Source organism: Sus scrofa, chromosome 16, assembly GCF_054392235.1.
Source record: "Sus scrofa isolate SSC_HxYL_T2T_F1_AM1 chromosome 16, Sscrofa_HxYL_maternal_Yorkshire_Landrace_v2.0, whole genome shotgun sequence".
NCBI lineage: Eukaryota > Metazoa > Chordata > Mammalia > Artiodactyla > Suidae > Sus > Sus scrofa.
This window is the reverse complement of record NC_139398.1, coordinates 67,239,892-67,254,279: the sequence shown is the minus strand read 5'-3', so window position 1 is coordinate 67,254,279 and position 14,388 is coordinate 67,239,892. Positions and strand designations below refer to the sequence as shown.

At 52.5% G+C, this 14,388-nt stretch overlaps 1 protein-coding gene across 19 annotated transcripts in view; it reads right to left on the bottom strand.

Annotated features, from left to right (window-relative positions):
• The window catches only part of SLIT3 (slit guidance ligand 3), a 914,676-nt gene that overhangs the window by 74,878 nt on the left and 825,410 nt on the right, over positions 1–14,388 (bottom strand). For all 19 annotated transcript variants that reach the window (XM_085001790.1, XM_085001791.1, XM_085001793.1 and 16 more), the window contains 4 exons: positions 11,611–11,754; positions 10,715–10,858; positions 7,408–7,571; positions 5,946–6,078 (listed from right to left, as the gene is read on the bottom strand). In XM_085001790.1, coding sequence (XP_084857916.1) covers positions 5,946–6,078; positions 7,408–7,571; positions 10,715–10,858; positions 11,611–11,754 — 585 coding nt within the window. The remainder of the gene's footprint in view (positions 1–5,945; positions 6,079–7,407; positions 7,572–10,714; positions 10,859–11,610; positions 11,755–14,388) is intronic.

Here is a 14,388-nt window from a genome sequence, read left to right as displayed (position 1 = left end):
CCAGGGCGGCTGCCAGGACTCCTACATGCTCTACGCCCACGAGGAGCCAGCCACCTGCTCTCCCAAGATGTGACTGACTCCCTCCAGCTGCCTGCAGGTGATTTCTGTCCCTCTCCTGGGGCTGAATAAAGGCAAGGACGCAATCAGGGCTGGGCAGTTGCTCTAGAAAGTGCTCTGGGGAGCCTGCCCAGCACAGGGGCTCACAGAAAGCAGCAGCCCCCTCTCAGCCAGCAGCAAGCCCTGCTAGAGAAGGTCCAGCTGCAGGACTGGGCCCAACCACAGACAGGTTCCCATTGCATCACGGCAGGTGAGCTGTGTTGGCCTTCTCACTGCTTGGCTATCATTCACAATTCCCCAACAAGCCGGGCCACAGGTCTGGGCACACAGGGACCTGGGCTTCTGCCAAAGTGGGGGAGGAGTTTAGTGACTAGAAGCTGGGCCTTGGGGTCAGACAGACCTGGGGCGGTGTTTACATGCTGCTGCTTCTTGGCAGTGTGATCTCAAGAGATGATTCAGCCTTCCTGAGCCTCGGGGATCTCAACCACAGAATGGATATGATAATGGCTGCCTTGTAGGGTCGTTGGGAGGATTAAGGGAGATCTTCTCCGAAAAAACCTGGCACAGCTCCTGGCATACAGTGAATGCTCTATAAATGGAAGCTGTGCTGGATCTCCTGCAGTCGGGACATTTTCCCTTGCTTTCCTAAAGGCCGGGGTGGGTAAAAATCTCCTGGGTTCCTCGGTATCCCAGAGCACATCTGCCCACGCCACTCATTTGCGCTTGTCACTTCCTGCACTGCTCTGCCCCTCTTTTGCATGCATGTCCATCACCCTAATTAGATCTGAGGTGAGGAGAACTCACCTTCGTTTGAGCTACCTGCTATACCCTAGACTCCATCCTCTAACCCCCTGGAGTTAGGCAGAGCTGGGACCAAGTCCTGCCCTCTCCTTCAGGCAAGGCATTCTTTCTTTCTTTTTTTTCTTTCATCTTTTTACAGCCACACCTGCAGCATATGAAAGTTCCCAGGCTAAGGATCGAATCGGAGCTGCCACTGCCGGTATACACCACAGCCACAGCAACGCCAGATCCGAGCCGCAGCTGTGACCTAAACCACAGCTCATGGCAATGCTGGATCCTTAACCCACTGAGCAAGGCCAGGGATTGAACCTGCCTGCATCCTCATGGATACTAGTCGGATTCGTTTCTGCTGAGCCATGATGGGAACTCTCAATCAATGCGTTCCTGTCATCTCCTTTTGCCGCGCTCACTCTCAAAGAGCTGTGTCTCAGCCCTGTGCCCTCCTGGTCAAGCCCCAGCCCTTGCAAGTCAGAGCTACACGGCACTGGTGAGCATGAGGGTGTGTGAGTGTGTGTACATTTGCACTGCCAGCCTGCTTCCCATGATGTCCTCAGACGCCACATCCCTATAGAAATTCTTTCTTCCAACAGTTGTGCCTGGGGAGGCATGTCACCTCTCTCTTCCCCTCTCCTCGGGATATCCCTGGCAATACCAAATGCATGATCGTGGTCCTCAGCCCAAAATCAGTAGCAACACTTCCTGGATAGTGACCAGGAATGGACGGTGTGAGGACACCATTTATGGGCACTAGATTCCCATTCTCCCCTCCAGCCCTCAGGACGACGTAGGCTTGCAGAGTTGGTTTCTTGAACCCAGAAACCCAGGAGCCCTGATCTTAGTTAACATCCTTTAAATGGAAGCCAACAGATTTTTAAGTGCAAGTTGTTTCAGAGGCATAAGCCTGTGTCTAAAAGGCCCATGAAACAGAATAATGGAAAGCTCTGAAGGTGATGCGGTCTGATCTTTGCAGACAGTATTTGTGCTGGTGACTTTGGGGGCTCAGATGTCCCACATCTGCTTCTGCTCTGCTGTTCATAAGACCTTGTAGGTTTGCTTTTAAATCAGGAACTTGAGGTTGACTTTGAGCGGGTATGTCTGTGTATTCTTTGCCTGCTATTATGTAACTGATCTGAGTGGTTCTCAAAGCCTCATCCACAGCTCCCGGGGATCCTCCTTTGTGGGGGCTATAAAGCTGAAACAATTTCTGCAGTAAGATTAAAACCTTGTTTTCCATTTGGACTGTGAGTAAAACCGTTGGCACCTCAGTATGAATCACGGCAGTGGCACCAAATGACATTAGTAGTCACTAGTCTACACCTCCGTGCACTTACAGGTTAAAGAAAAAAAGCCAGTTTTGACTTCCCTTTGTGACTCAGTGGTTAACGAACCCAACTAGGAACCACGAGGTTGAGGGTTCAATCCCTGGCCTCACTCAGTGGGTTAAGGATCTGGTGCTGCCAGGAGCTGTGGTGCAGGTTGCAGACGCAGCTTGGATCCTGCGTTGCTGTGGCTGTGGTGTAGACCAGCAGCTACAGCTCCGATTCGACCCCTAGCATGGGAACCTCCATATGCCGCAGGAGTGGCTCTAGAAAAGACAAACAAACAAACAAACAAAAAAAAGTAAAGGGGTCTTGAGAACCCAAAGTTTAAGGTCTTCTGGAATAATGGACAAGATTTGGGGTCCTGTGCGTTCTAATCCTAATTGGGCTGTTTTCCAAAGATAAGACTTGGAAAGTAGATTTTACTTCTCAGAAAGTTCCCCATCCCTAAAAGGGACAGGTGGTACATTGGCCCTACTTTTTTTAAAAATTGAAGTACAGTTGATGCACATATCATATTAGTTTCTAGTGCACAAGACAGTGATGCAATATTTTTATAGACTATACTCCACTGAAGTTATTATAAACTATTGGCTGCATTCCTCATGTTGTGCAATATATCCTTGGAGCAATTATTTTATTTTATACACAGTAGTTCATGCCTCTTAATCCTTCCTCGAAGGTGCCCTTTTTTTCTTTTTTTTTTTTGCTTTTTTTGAGGGCTGTACCTGCGGCATATGGAGGTTCCCAGGTTAGGGGTCGAATCAGAGCTGTAGCTGCCGGCCTACGCCACAGCCACAGCCACAGCAATGCGGGATCCGAGCCGCGTCTTCGACCTACACACCACAGCTCCCGGTAGCGCTGGATCCTTAACCCACTGAGCAAGGTCAGGGAATCGAACCTGCAACCTCATGGTTCCTAGTCGGATTCGCTAACCACTGAGCCACGACGGGAACTCCCAAGTATGTGTCTGTCTTTGACAGCTTCATGAAGCACAATACCCTCCAGGTCCACCCACAGTGTTGCAAACAGCCTCGTTCGAAGACAGCTTTGGTGGGATGGGGCTGAGGGGTGGCTGAATGAGCAAATGTGGGTGAAGCAGGCCTCTGGTTGGCCCAACTCATCCAAGAAAAGGGACCAGAGAAGACACCCACAGGGAATGGGGTGGCGGGGGGCGGGGGGGGGGGGAGCCTGCAGTGCGCCACCTAGAGGGAAAAATCCCTTCCTGTCTGGACGGCACCACCTTTCTCTCGCGCTGGCTGCGGACTCCCACACCCTGCCCTGTGGAGAAATGCTATGTAATTCTTTTTTCTCCTTCTCAGTGAATTAAACTTAATTTTGTTTTGTACCTTGGCAGCGCTGCCTGAGATAACTAGTGATACCCGAGGGAGCTGGAAAGGCTGAATCTGGACTCCGCCGATGCCCCTGAACAAGAGGCCTCCAAGCCCCTGTTTTTTGGGCCTGCCAGCTTTGACTTTCTCTGGCATCTATTTTTCTGACTCCCCCTGCCCACGCCACACACCCCTTTTCCCCTCTGGGAGATGGTTTGGGGACAGAGGTGTGGGCTGCTCTCCTTGGCGAGCTCTGGAACCCATGTCTGGCAGAGGGAAGCACCATCATTGCCAAAGCAGGAAATCAGGTCTCCTCCCAAAGCCCTGAAGTTGACTTTATAATCACAGCCAATTATCTTTGTTATTTCAATCTCTGTTTCGTGAGCTTTGGGGAAAAGCATCCATGGGGCCTGTTTTCACGGCATTTTCTTCTCTTTGACATGTGTCACCTGGCGCCCAATTAGCCAGGAAGGAGGCTGGTACCTGGGTTATCTGCAGCCCCAATGCCCATGCAAACCCCTGCCAGGGAAAGGGTGTGGAGCTCACTGCACTGAGGCCCTGCTCACGCACATCGACCCCCACTCCCCAAATGAGAACCACACCCCTAGACTAACAGAACCCCTTATTTACATCCACAAGCGCATGGCCCCAGCCCAAACCCAAACCCAGGGCTGACACAGACTTTTTTTTTTTTTTTTTTGTCTTTTTGCCTTTTCTAGGGCTGCTTCCCGCAGCATATGGAGCTTCCCAGGCTAGGGGTCAAATCGGAGTGTAGCCACCAGCCTACACCAGAGCCACAGCAATGTGGGATCCGAGCCACGTCTGCAACCTACACCACAGCTCACGGCAACGCCAGATCCTTAACCCACTGAGCAAGGGCAGGGACCGAACCCGCAATCTCATGGTTCCTAGTCAGATTCGTTAACCACTGAGCCACGATGGGAACTCCCGACACAGACTTTTTAGTGACGATCACAACCTCTTCCTTCCCTTGGGCAGGCAGCCCTGGTCATAGCCTTGCTGAGTGCCAGGAGATGCCAGGAACCACAACACACACCAGGAACCTCTCAACTCTCCTAGACCAGGGCACACTCAGGTTTTGCCCCAGGAGGCGCTGGCAGAGCCCAGTAGAGAAACATTCCCTGGGGGCGTCGAATCTGTTGCTTGTGCCTGAGGGCACCTGCTAAGCTGGCCTGGAGGACGGGCTGTGCCTGCGGTCCAGGCGGAGAGTGCCAGCTTGAGATGCGGGTGGCAGTGTGGGGCGGAGGCAGGGGGGTCTTCTGGGTTCCCGGCAGCCCCTCTCCCAGCCCTGCCTGCTTTTAGCACAAGCCCTTTGCCCAGGCAGCCTCCCTTTCCTCTCGTTATCTGCTCCTTGCCCTTCAGATCCCAGCTCCGGCTCCACCCCCCACCCTAAGAGCAGCCTTTCCAGCCTCACGTCAAACCTTCCTACTTTCCGATGTCATAGCAACCTTGTTCCTCTTCTTTGTAGCCCTTTTCACGGGTGTCATGTCACATGTGCTTCTGAGATGATGGAAGGGGGGGGTACGCCTGTTTGGCTCACCATTGTCTCCCCGGTGTCTGCAGAGCACCTGACACACGAGGCACCCACAACAAATATGTGTTTGGTGAATGAAGGAAGGAAGAAATGTGAGGGTGAATGCAGCTCATGTGGCTGTTGGTGAATGAAGGAAGGAAGAAATGTGAGGGTGAATGCGGCTCGTGTGGTTGTGCCAGCGCATGGTGCTCACCTGAGCACGGCTGCACTGCTCCTGGGACATTCCAGAGAGGCCTCCCTGCTCCTGGGACTCCGAGCTTTCTAGGGGGCTGGAAATAAGTTCTTTCCACAATAGCAAGAGCCCTTTGGGGAGGGAACGGCACCTCTTCCATTGAACTGGGTGCTTCTGGGGTGGGAGCAATCCCGGAGGAGCTGGTGTCAGGCACTTGGGGTGCAGGGACCAGAAGGCTCCTGGACAGACAGTAAGTGGGTCCTGGAGCTCACCTGGCAAACAGGTGGTTTTAAGGGGGAATAGGGTCTCATTCACAGACGTGCTCAGGGGGGCCCGTGTGCCTGCTGGGCGATGTCTTTATGATTATCCTGTGCTCATTCTGGTGTCAGGCTGAGGGACTGTTGGGGAATCTAGAAAGCAGAGTGCAGATGGGGGGCCCTGGGGATGATACAGAAAACGAGACAATAGCCCTCCCACTTGTAATCTGGAGGGTTGGACATGCGTCCCCTGCCAGGCAGAGGCACTGAGGGGGAGTGATTCCTGTCCTGTGTGTGTGTGACGGCTGCCAGCCCCCTGCTGGGGCTCTGACCACCCTGCTGGGACCTGTTGAGGTAGGGCACCCCCAGGCGGTCTTGCTTGGACACTGGGGGTGAGGTGTGATGGATGCAGGTGGTAGTGGGATTACAGGGGGTCAGTGAAGGGGTACTTACAGCTCCGTCACGTCCTTGGGGATGCCTCTGGGGAGGGCACGGAGCCCCCTGTTGCTGCACCGCACCACTGTCTCCACACACGTGCACTGCTCTGGGCAGCGCGGGCCCAGCTGGCAGCTGCTCTCATCATTGCCTGCGGAGAGCCCAGGAGTGAGAGGGCTGGAGGCATCCCCACCCCGGGCGCAGGTGAGGTCCATGCCCTCCACCCAGCTGTCTGCCATAAAGGGAGGCCCTCCACTTAGAGCCAGAACTGGGAGCAAGCAGCCTTCTGGTCTCATCTGAGGTTGGAGGGGAAAACGTGCCTGGGTAGGGGACTAGAGCTGTTTATCTTCTACCTCGTTGAACATCAAACGACAATGCTAAAAACTCCATTAACCAGATTTTAGATAGGGAAGAGGCCACTGTTAACTGGATCAGGAATAAGTCAAACTGACCAAAGGAGTGGTCGGGGGTTGGGACAGAGCTGTGTTCACCTTTCCCCGCGCCCCCCCTTCCACTATACATACAATCCCTCTGCAGCCCTCATTATACCTTTATTTTTTATTACTATTTCTTTTGTTAGAACTACACCTGCAGCATATGGAGGTTCCCAGGCTAGGGGTCCAATCAGAGCTGCAGCTGCCAGCCTACACCACAGCCACAGGAACATCCAATTTGAACTGCATCTTCAACCTATATCAGATCCTTAACCCACGGAGCAATGCCAGGGATCAAACCCACATCCTCCTGGATATGGGTCGGGTTCTTAAGCCACTGAGCCACAGTGCAAACTCCCTCCCCATTTTACCTTAATTTCAATTAAACTACAAACCAGTTCATCCATCTTGAGATAACCTAAAGTTGGCTAAGTAAAAATTGTGCTAGCCTGAATTTACACAAACAAATAAGTCCTCTGGAATCCTGACACTCAAAGCCTTGGATCTTCAGGTGTTACTTATCGCCTAGCCAGTGACAGGAATATCCCAGAAACTTCATCTTGAAGTCTCTTTCTCATGAGCACATACTCTGAGCCTCATCATGATGCAAGAAAGAAAATTGAGGCCCAGGACTCCCATGTCCTGTTGTGTAGGTAGCGGACTGCACAAGGCCCTGGCATCATCTAAAGGACACCAGTCTCACTGCGCATACTGCACATTAGAATATCTGCTACAGCACTGTTCTCTTAGCTGGCTGTAAGTTATCTTGTTTTAACAAAAGCAGTATATTATGGCAGATTTCTGACTGATAGAAGTAAAATGTCTTTAGAAAGAGCCCATCTGTGCTTCATTTGCACAACGAAGCCATGTGGGCGAGCAGTGGCCCGCAGAGCCCTTCAGAGCTCCCGCTGCAGGCCTGAGGGCAGAGACTCAGATGGTGGGGGTCCTGACCTGCAGGTACCGCTTCACCTTTCCTCTCTCCTAGCATCCTTGCCTTCTCAGGCACTGCCCCCCGCCCTCCCCCAGCCTGCCCCCATCCTTCTCACCTTCACAGGTGAAGTCCTGGATGGCCACGTCCTGGATGGGAATCTCCTTGAGGAAGAAGGGCTTCTGGCACCGGGGGTTCCCGCTTACGATCCGCCTCTTCCTCAGCCACTTGCCGAGCCAGGCCAGGTGGCAGTTGCAGTTGAAGGGGTTGGACAGGAGGTTTCTGGGAGAAGAGAAGGGCCCCCTTTGAGCGATGAACCTCAGTTTACCCTCGTCCTGCGGAATCCAGGTCTGCAAGCCTAGGACCCGCTCTCCAGGCAGGTCTGCTCTGGGTTCAGGGTAAGGAGGAAAGCGATCTGGGAAACGGAGGCCGACTCTCTTCAAAGCCCAGAGGTAGTCTTTGCAAAGGCCTCCTTCCTGACCTCTGCGGAAGGACCCTACACTTGCGGAAGGACCCCCGGGAGCTCCTCCCCGGAAGCTCCTCCCCATGCCGTCCCTTGTTTGATGCGCTCCAGCTGTGAGCTGCCTGGCTTCCCTGTGGAGGTTTTCTTAGCTTAGATCCTTTACACGTGCCGTTCCTCCCGCCTGCCTGAAGTTCCCTCCTGGGGGGCCTGGCTGGCCCCACCTCAGCCTTCAGTCCTCAGCATCAGCGGCCCCTTCTCAAAGAAGCCCCTCATCTCCAGGGAAATGCAAAGTTCTGCCCTGTTCCCGTTCTCGGACCTCATTCCCCTTCGTTTCCTCGACAGCATCCATCCGCGCTCCTGATACCTCTCTCCTTGGACTCTCAGCGCCCTGGGGGAGGGACCGGGTCTGTCTGTCCTTCTGTACAGGACAACAGCACGGGCGCCTTATACACATCTGTCAGATGCAATGGCTGGACCGAGGGACAAGGGTAGCTGTCACTTTCTGAGGGTTTCCCAGAGGCCTGGAACCGGGCTAAGCGCTCGATACTGACCTTCTCTCATTCAGACTTGTCACAACAACCCTAGGAAGGAGGTGACATTATTCTTATGTCATGAATGAGGAACATACGGTTTAGGGCTCGAGAGCCCTTGAGGGGCTGCAGTTTGACCCAGCAGTTAAGAGCTGGGAGGCAGCCACCCCCGGGGTTGACTCTGGCTCTGACGCTCAGCAGCTGGGAGAAGATGGGCAGTTTCCTCCTCCTGCCAGCACCGGTTTCCTTCATGCTTTGTGACTCTACCCCTCTGGGCATCTTTTATGTCTTTGGATGCCCAGTGTGGAGGCATCCAGGAGGGGTGAGAGGTGGGCTGATAAACCAACCCACTGGTGCTCCTTCCTAAACCTCTGTCCCCCTCTTCATGTCACTCATTGCTTCAATCACCCACTTATACACCAGTTCTATGAGGGGCATTTGCTTCATACCAGACACAGATGTAGGCACGGAGGATACAGCAGTGAACAATACAGCCGTATACCCCAGTCCCCCTTCCTTCTGGATCTTAAAATCTAGCTGATGGGAGGCAGACAATTTGTACTTAACAACAAAAAAGTTGTATAATATGTCAGGAACTGGCCAGTGCTATGGAAACAGAAGAGCAGGGCCAGAAAACCTGGGGCTGAGGCAACTGATGTTGGAGTGATTCATGAAAGGTGGGCAGGGAGCCAGGGAAAGGACCTTCCAGAAGGTGTGAACAGCCAGCGCCACTTCTGTGGTGGGAGTGGTTCTGGGACATGGGCAGAACAGTGAGGAGGCTGGTGGGGCTGGAATGGAGGAAGTTATGAGGGACTCGATGGTGTGGGGTCCTAGCATATTTGGTGACATTGGGTTTTCTTCCCAGTGAGATGTATGTAGGGGAGCATGACCATAGGCAGCAACAGGAGAGGTCGTGATAGCCTTTCTCTCCCATCTTGCAAAGGGTCTTTGGGGAAGGGAAGAGGGGGGAAAAAATGAACCAGCGACTAAGGCTAACAGAGCCACAAGGAAATACTGTGAGCAGCCATAAAGCTAACATGGGCTGAGTATTTTACCCTGGGCCCCTGCCATGCGTTTGATAAATATCAGCAGATTCAGTCCGCAGAACAATCCTGGGAGGTGGATTATGAGAAGGGATAATGAAAGCACAGAGAGGTAAAGTAAACTCTTCCGAGGTCACACAGCTAACAAGAGGTAAAGCCAGGATTTGAACCCAGAAAATTTGAGTCTAGAACCCAAAGCGTTAACCGTTATTCTAAAGAGCTCCCTTCCCAATACAGTGAATTATGTGGGAAGGAATACTTTTTTTTTTGGTCTTTTTTTGTCTTTTCTAGGGCCACTCCCATGGCATATGGAGGCTCCCAGGCTAGGGGTCGAATCGGAGCTGTAGCCACCAGCCTACACCAGAGCCACAGCAACGCAGGATCCGGGCCGCGTCTGCAACTTACACCACAGCTCACGGCAATGCCAGATCCTTACCCCACTGAGCAAGGCCAGAGACTGAACCCACAACCTCATGGTTCCTAGTCGGATTCGTTAACCACTGAGCCACGATGGGAACTCCCAGGAACACTTCTTTAGGTGTCCAGAAAGCTAGATTCTAACTGGCTCTGCTACACATTTGAGCAGCCAGTGAGCAGCCAGTGGCATCATTTAAAAACCCCTATTAGGTCACATCACTGGCCTGCTGCAAACCTTCTGTGTGGCTTCCTGATGTGACTTGGATGAAGGCCAAAATGGCCCACGGGGTCCTGCAGCCTGGCCCTCCCCTCCCCTCCAGCCTTACCCACTTTGTGCTATGACCATGCTGGACTTTGCTCAGTCCTGCATATCTGCTCTGCTTTAACCTTGCACAGTGCCTTTGCACATGCTCTTCCTGCTTTCTTTTTCTTCTTCTGTTCTTTTTAGGGCTGCACATGTGGCATATGGAAGTCCCAGGCTAGGGGTCGAATCAGCTGTAGCCACCGGCCTACACCACAGCCACAGCAATACCAGATCTGAGCCGCATCTGTGACCTACACCACAGCTCACAGCAACGCCAGATCTTTCAACCCACTGAGCGAGGCCAGGGATCAAACCCACGTCCTCATGGGTGCTGGCTGGATTTCCGTTGCACCATAGTGGGAACTCCCTCTTCCCTCTTTCTTGAGCAAGCAAACTCCCACTCACCTTTCAGAACACAGCTCTAACGCTCCTTGACAAAGCCTATGTTAGGCCTTCCTATCGCAGTGGAACCTCCCTCTGCCGTGAGCTCCGGAAGGAGGGCCCACGTTTGTCCATCCACCGTGCCTGACATGTGGATGGAGCCTGACAAGGGTTTCCATTGACAGATGGGTAGCTGACTTTGGGCCAAAGAGAGGAGGGTGCTGCCAGGGGAGGGGCCTGCGAGAGGGGAGCCAGAGTGGGTGTGCAGTGGGTTCGGGCGGGCTTACATGGTGGACAGGGAGACAAGCGTGGTGAAGGCTCCGGGGGTGATGGTGCTGATCCGATTGTCGTAGAGGGACAGCAGCCTCACTGAGCTCAGGCCCACAAAGGTGTCGTTGCTCACACAGCTGATCAGGTTACTCCTCAGCATCCTGCAGGGAGAGGGGCTGAGTGAGCAGGTGCCCCATGCACGTGCACGCGCGCACGTGTGTGTGTGTGTATAGTGGGATGTTTTTGCCAACGCCAAGCTCAGGCCAGTCATACAGCAGAGATTTTTTCCTGTAATAGCTGGGCCACTGGGGTACCTGCAAATGTGTAGGTACATTCTTGGCTGCGGGTGCTTTATTTATAGTAGAAGCAGGAGTCGTATGTGTACATGTCCACATGCATATTACATGGTGGTGAGTGGATGGATGGATATTTTGGGGAGGAGAGGGGAGAATCAAGATGTGGCTGTGGACATCAGCTTGTGTGTAGGTATGTGGCTTGTATGCACATGCTTATGTGCGTATGTGCTTATCTGCATGTTGCATGTGTATCTTTAAGCCATTTTTAGGTACAGTATTATGTTTGTGAGTAAACTGGGAGCGTGTGCTTCTATCAGCATGTTTCTGCTATGACTCTGTGTCTGTGAATACATTAGGGAAAGTGTCTTTGTGTGTGTGTGTGTGTGTGTGTGTGTGTGTGTGTGTGTGTGTGTGTGTAGGACGGTTCTTTTCCATCCAGAGAATTTGGAAAAGTCTAGAAAAATCTCATGTCTGTCTGGCTCCAGGAAGGAAGGGATCAGCAGGCAGAACAGTGCCTGGGCCCAGTCTGCTGCCCGCCAGGCTTCTCAGTCCCTCTCTGGCGTCTCTGCCCTCCCGTCACCCTCCCTCCGGGCTGTGACCCAGACCCCGGCACTCACAAGGTCTTGAGGCCGCTGAGGCCACGGAACATGCGCCCGTGCACTGTTTCCAGCTGGTTCCCCGTCAGCATCAGCTCCTGCACGCTGGCCGCTCCATCAAAGGCACCCTCTCTCACCTCCTTGATCTTATTGTTACTCAAGTTTCTAGAAGGAGCAGAAAGAGTGGGTCAGGACACAAGGAAGGAACTGCTAGCCCTGCAGCCAGCTGGGGACCCTCAGGCACCGCCTGGACTGGGGGCTGGCTGGTAGGGGCTCAGCCTCGGGCTCCCTGATGTTTGGTCTTTGGCACCTGTGCCAGGGGGAGCAGGGACCCCAGCCCCACACAGCAGGGGCTAACTTTGTGAAACAGACTGTGTAGCATTTGAAGTCTTTTCAGTACAATCATCGTTTCAATGCCCCAGGGACAGCCAGATTTAAAAGAGTTGTTCTCAAAGACTTGTTGCCAAGCAGGAGGGGGATGGACTGGGAGTCTGGGGTTAAGAGACGCAAACTATTACATCTGGAGTGGATAACAATGAGATCCTGCTGTACAGCACAGGGAACTATATCCAGTCACTTGTGATGGAACATGAGGGAGGAAAATGTGAGAAAAAGAATATATATATATTCTATATATATATATGACTGGGTCACTTTGCTGTACAGTAGAAAGGGACAGAACACTGTAAATCAACTATAATGGAAAAAATAAAAATTATAAAATAAAATTAAAAAATAAATAAAATGTATAGACAATAAGGTCCTGGGAGAGACCACGATGGAAAATAACATATAAAAAAATATTGGTGTTCCCGTTGTGGCTCAGTGGTTAACGAATCTGAGTAGGAACCAGGAGGTTGCGGGTTCGATCCCCGGCCTTGCTCAGTGGGTTGGGTTAAGGATTCGGCATTGCCATGAGCTGTGGTGTAGATTGCAGACGTGGCTTGGATCTGGCGTTGCTGTGGCTGTGGTGTAGGCCGGTGGCTACAGCTCCGATTCGACCCCTAGCCTGGGAACCTCCATATGCTGCGGGAGCGGCCCAAGAAATGGCACAAAAAAAAAAAAAAAAAAAGAAAAGTCTATCTCTGTTTGACTGGGTCACTTTGTTATACAGTAGAAATGGGCACGACATTGTAAATCAACTATACCTTAATAAATACATAAAAGTCATATGGAAATCCAAAAAAATAAATAAAACAGCTGCTGTCAGATTGATGGTTGGCAAGGGCGGGGCGAGGGTGGGGAAGGGATGGATTGGAAGTTTGGGATGAGCAGATGCAAACTCTTACATGCAGAATGGATAAACAACAAGGTCCCCCCTACACAGCACAGGGAACTACTTCAACATCCTGCGATAAACCATCATGGAAAAGAATACAAAAAAGAACGGCTATCTGTGTATAACAGTCGCTGTGCAGTACAGCAGAAATGAACACATTATGAATCAACTGTATTTCAATAAAACAAATTAAAAAATAGTGGTTCTCCAACTGGTTTTCTCTTCCACAGATCCTCTAAGGAGTGCTTCTCAGAAGGAGAGCAGGAGAAACATAGGAGCGATGATGCCTTCTCCCTACGAGGGCGGGGCATCTCTAGAACTTCCAGCTCTTTCAGCAGTTGCCATCCCTGCTATAAATGGATGCTTTCTATCGACTACTCTGTGAGCGCTTATGAGGTACTTACGAGGCACCACGTGAGGGGCTGGGCTAACAGAATCACATCAAATCCACAAAACAATGCCTATTGGGTGGGTATTGCTTTTATCCTTGACCTGTTTTTTTGGGTGAGGTGACTGAGGTTCAGAGAGATCCAGTAACTTGCCCACAGTCACACAGCTGGCTGAACTGGGATTTGAAGCCAGGCTTTTGGGCACATAGAAAGGCCACCAGTAACACCCGCTTCCTAAGTGGATGTTCCTTTGGTGATGTGGATGCCACCCTTTCTGCTACTGCTCTGCAGAATTCAGGGTTTGTGACACTGTGTCTTCCACCGTGGCCTTGGTCCTGTCAAGCCTCGGTGCTGCCGTCTGTGACTCTGCCCTTGAGCTCTGTGAGCGGGCTCCTCCCTCCGGTGCTCAACCACCACGTGGCAGGCTGCACAGGTAATGCGAACAGCAAGCATATGCTGCAAGTTCCTGGGCAGCCCCAGCCAGCTAGCTGGCTGGAACAGAAAGTGACAGCATGTATGCCAGCTGCGGGAAGAGTCCAGCCTCCCCAGCTGACAGCCTCCACCCTGTTCCCGGGTAGAGACTGGGTCTGCAAGGCATGGTCATTGCCCACCCCTATGGGCAGGTATGGAGGAAACAGGTTCTACCCTCGCATCATCTACTCGCTCTGTGCAAACAAGAACACAAGAGCAGAGAGTTCCCGCTGTGGCGCAGCAGAAACGAATCCGACTAGTATCCATGAGGATGCAGGTTCCATCCCTGGCCTTGCTCAGTGGGTCAGGGATCCGGCATATGGAAATGGAGCTGCTAACGGGCTGAGCACCCTGAGCTTGTTAGAACTGAGGCCTCCTAGAGATGGACCAGCTGGCCCATTGTACTGCTAGACATACTGAGGCCTGGAGTGGGGGAAGGGGGGAACATTGAAAGGGACAGAGCACCACATGCGTCCCTGGTACTTTTGCTTCTCTCAGGTGCCTTGCTCACAGGGCTCTGGGGACCCACAGCGACGCCAGAGGGTGAAGCCTCCTAGGCGGATGGTTCAGAGCAAGCAAGACTCAACTGGGTACCTATGTAGTGGGGAGGGGGAAGGGCCTTCCCAACACAAAGGGAAGGCAACATGCAACAGCAGCACC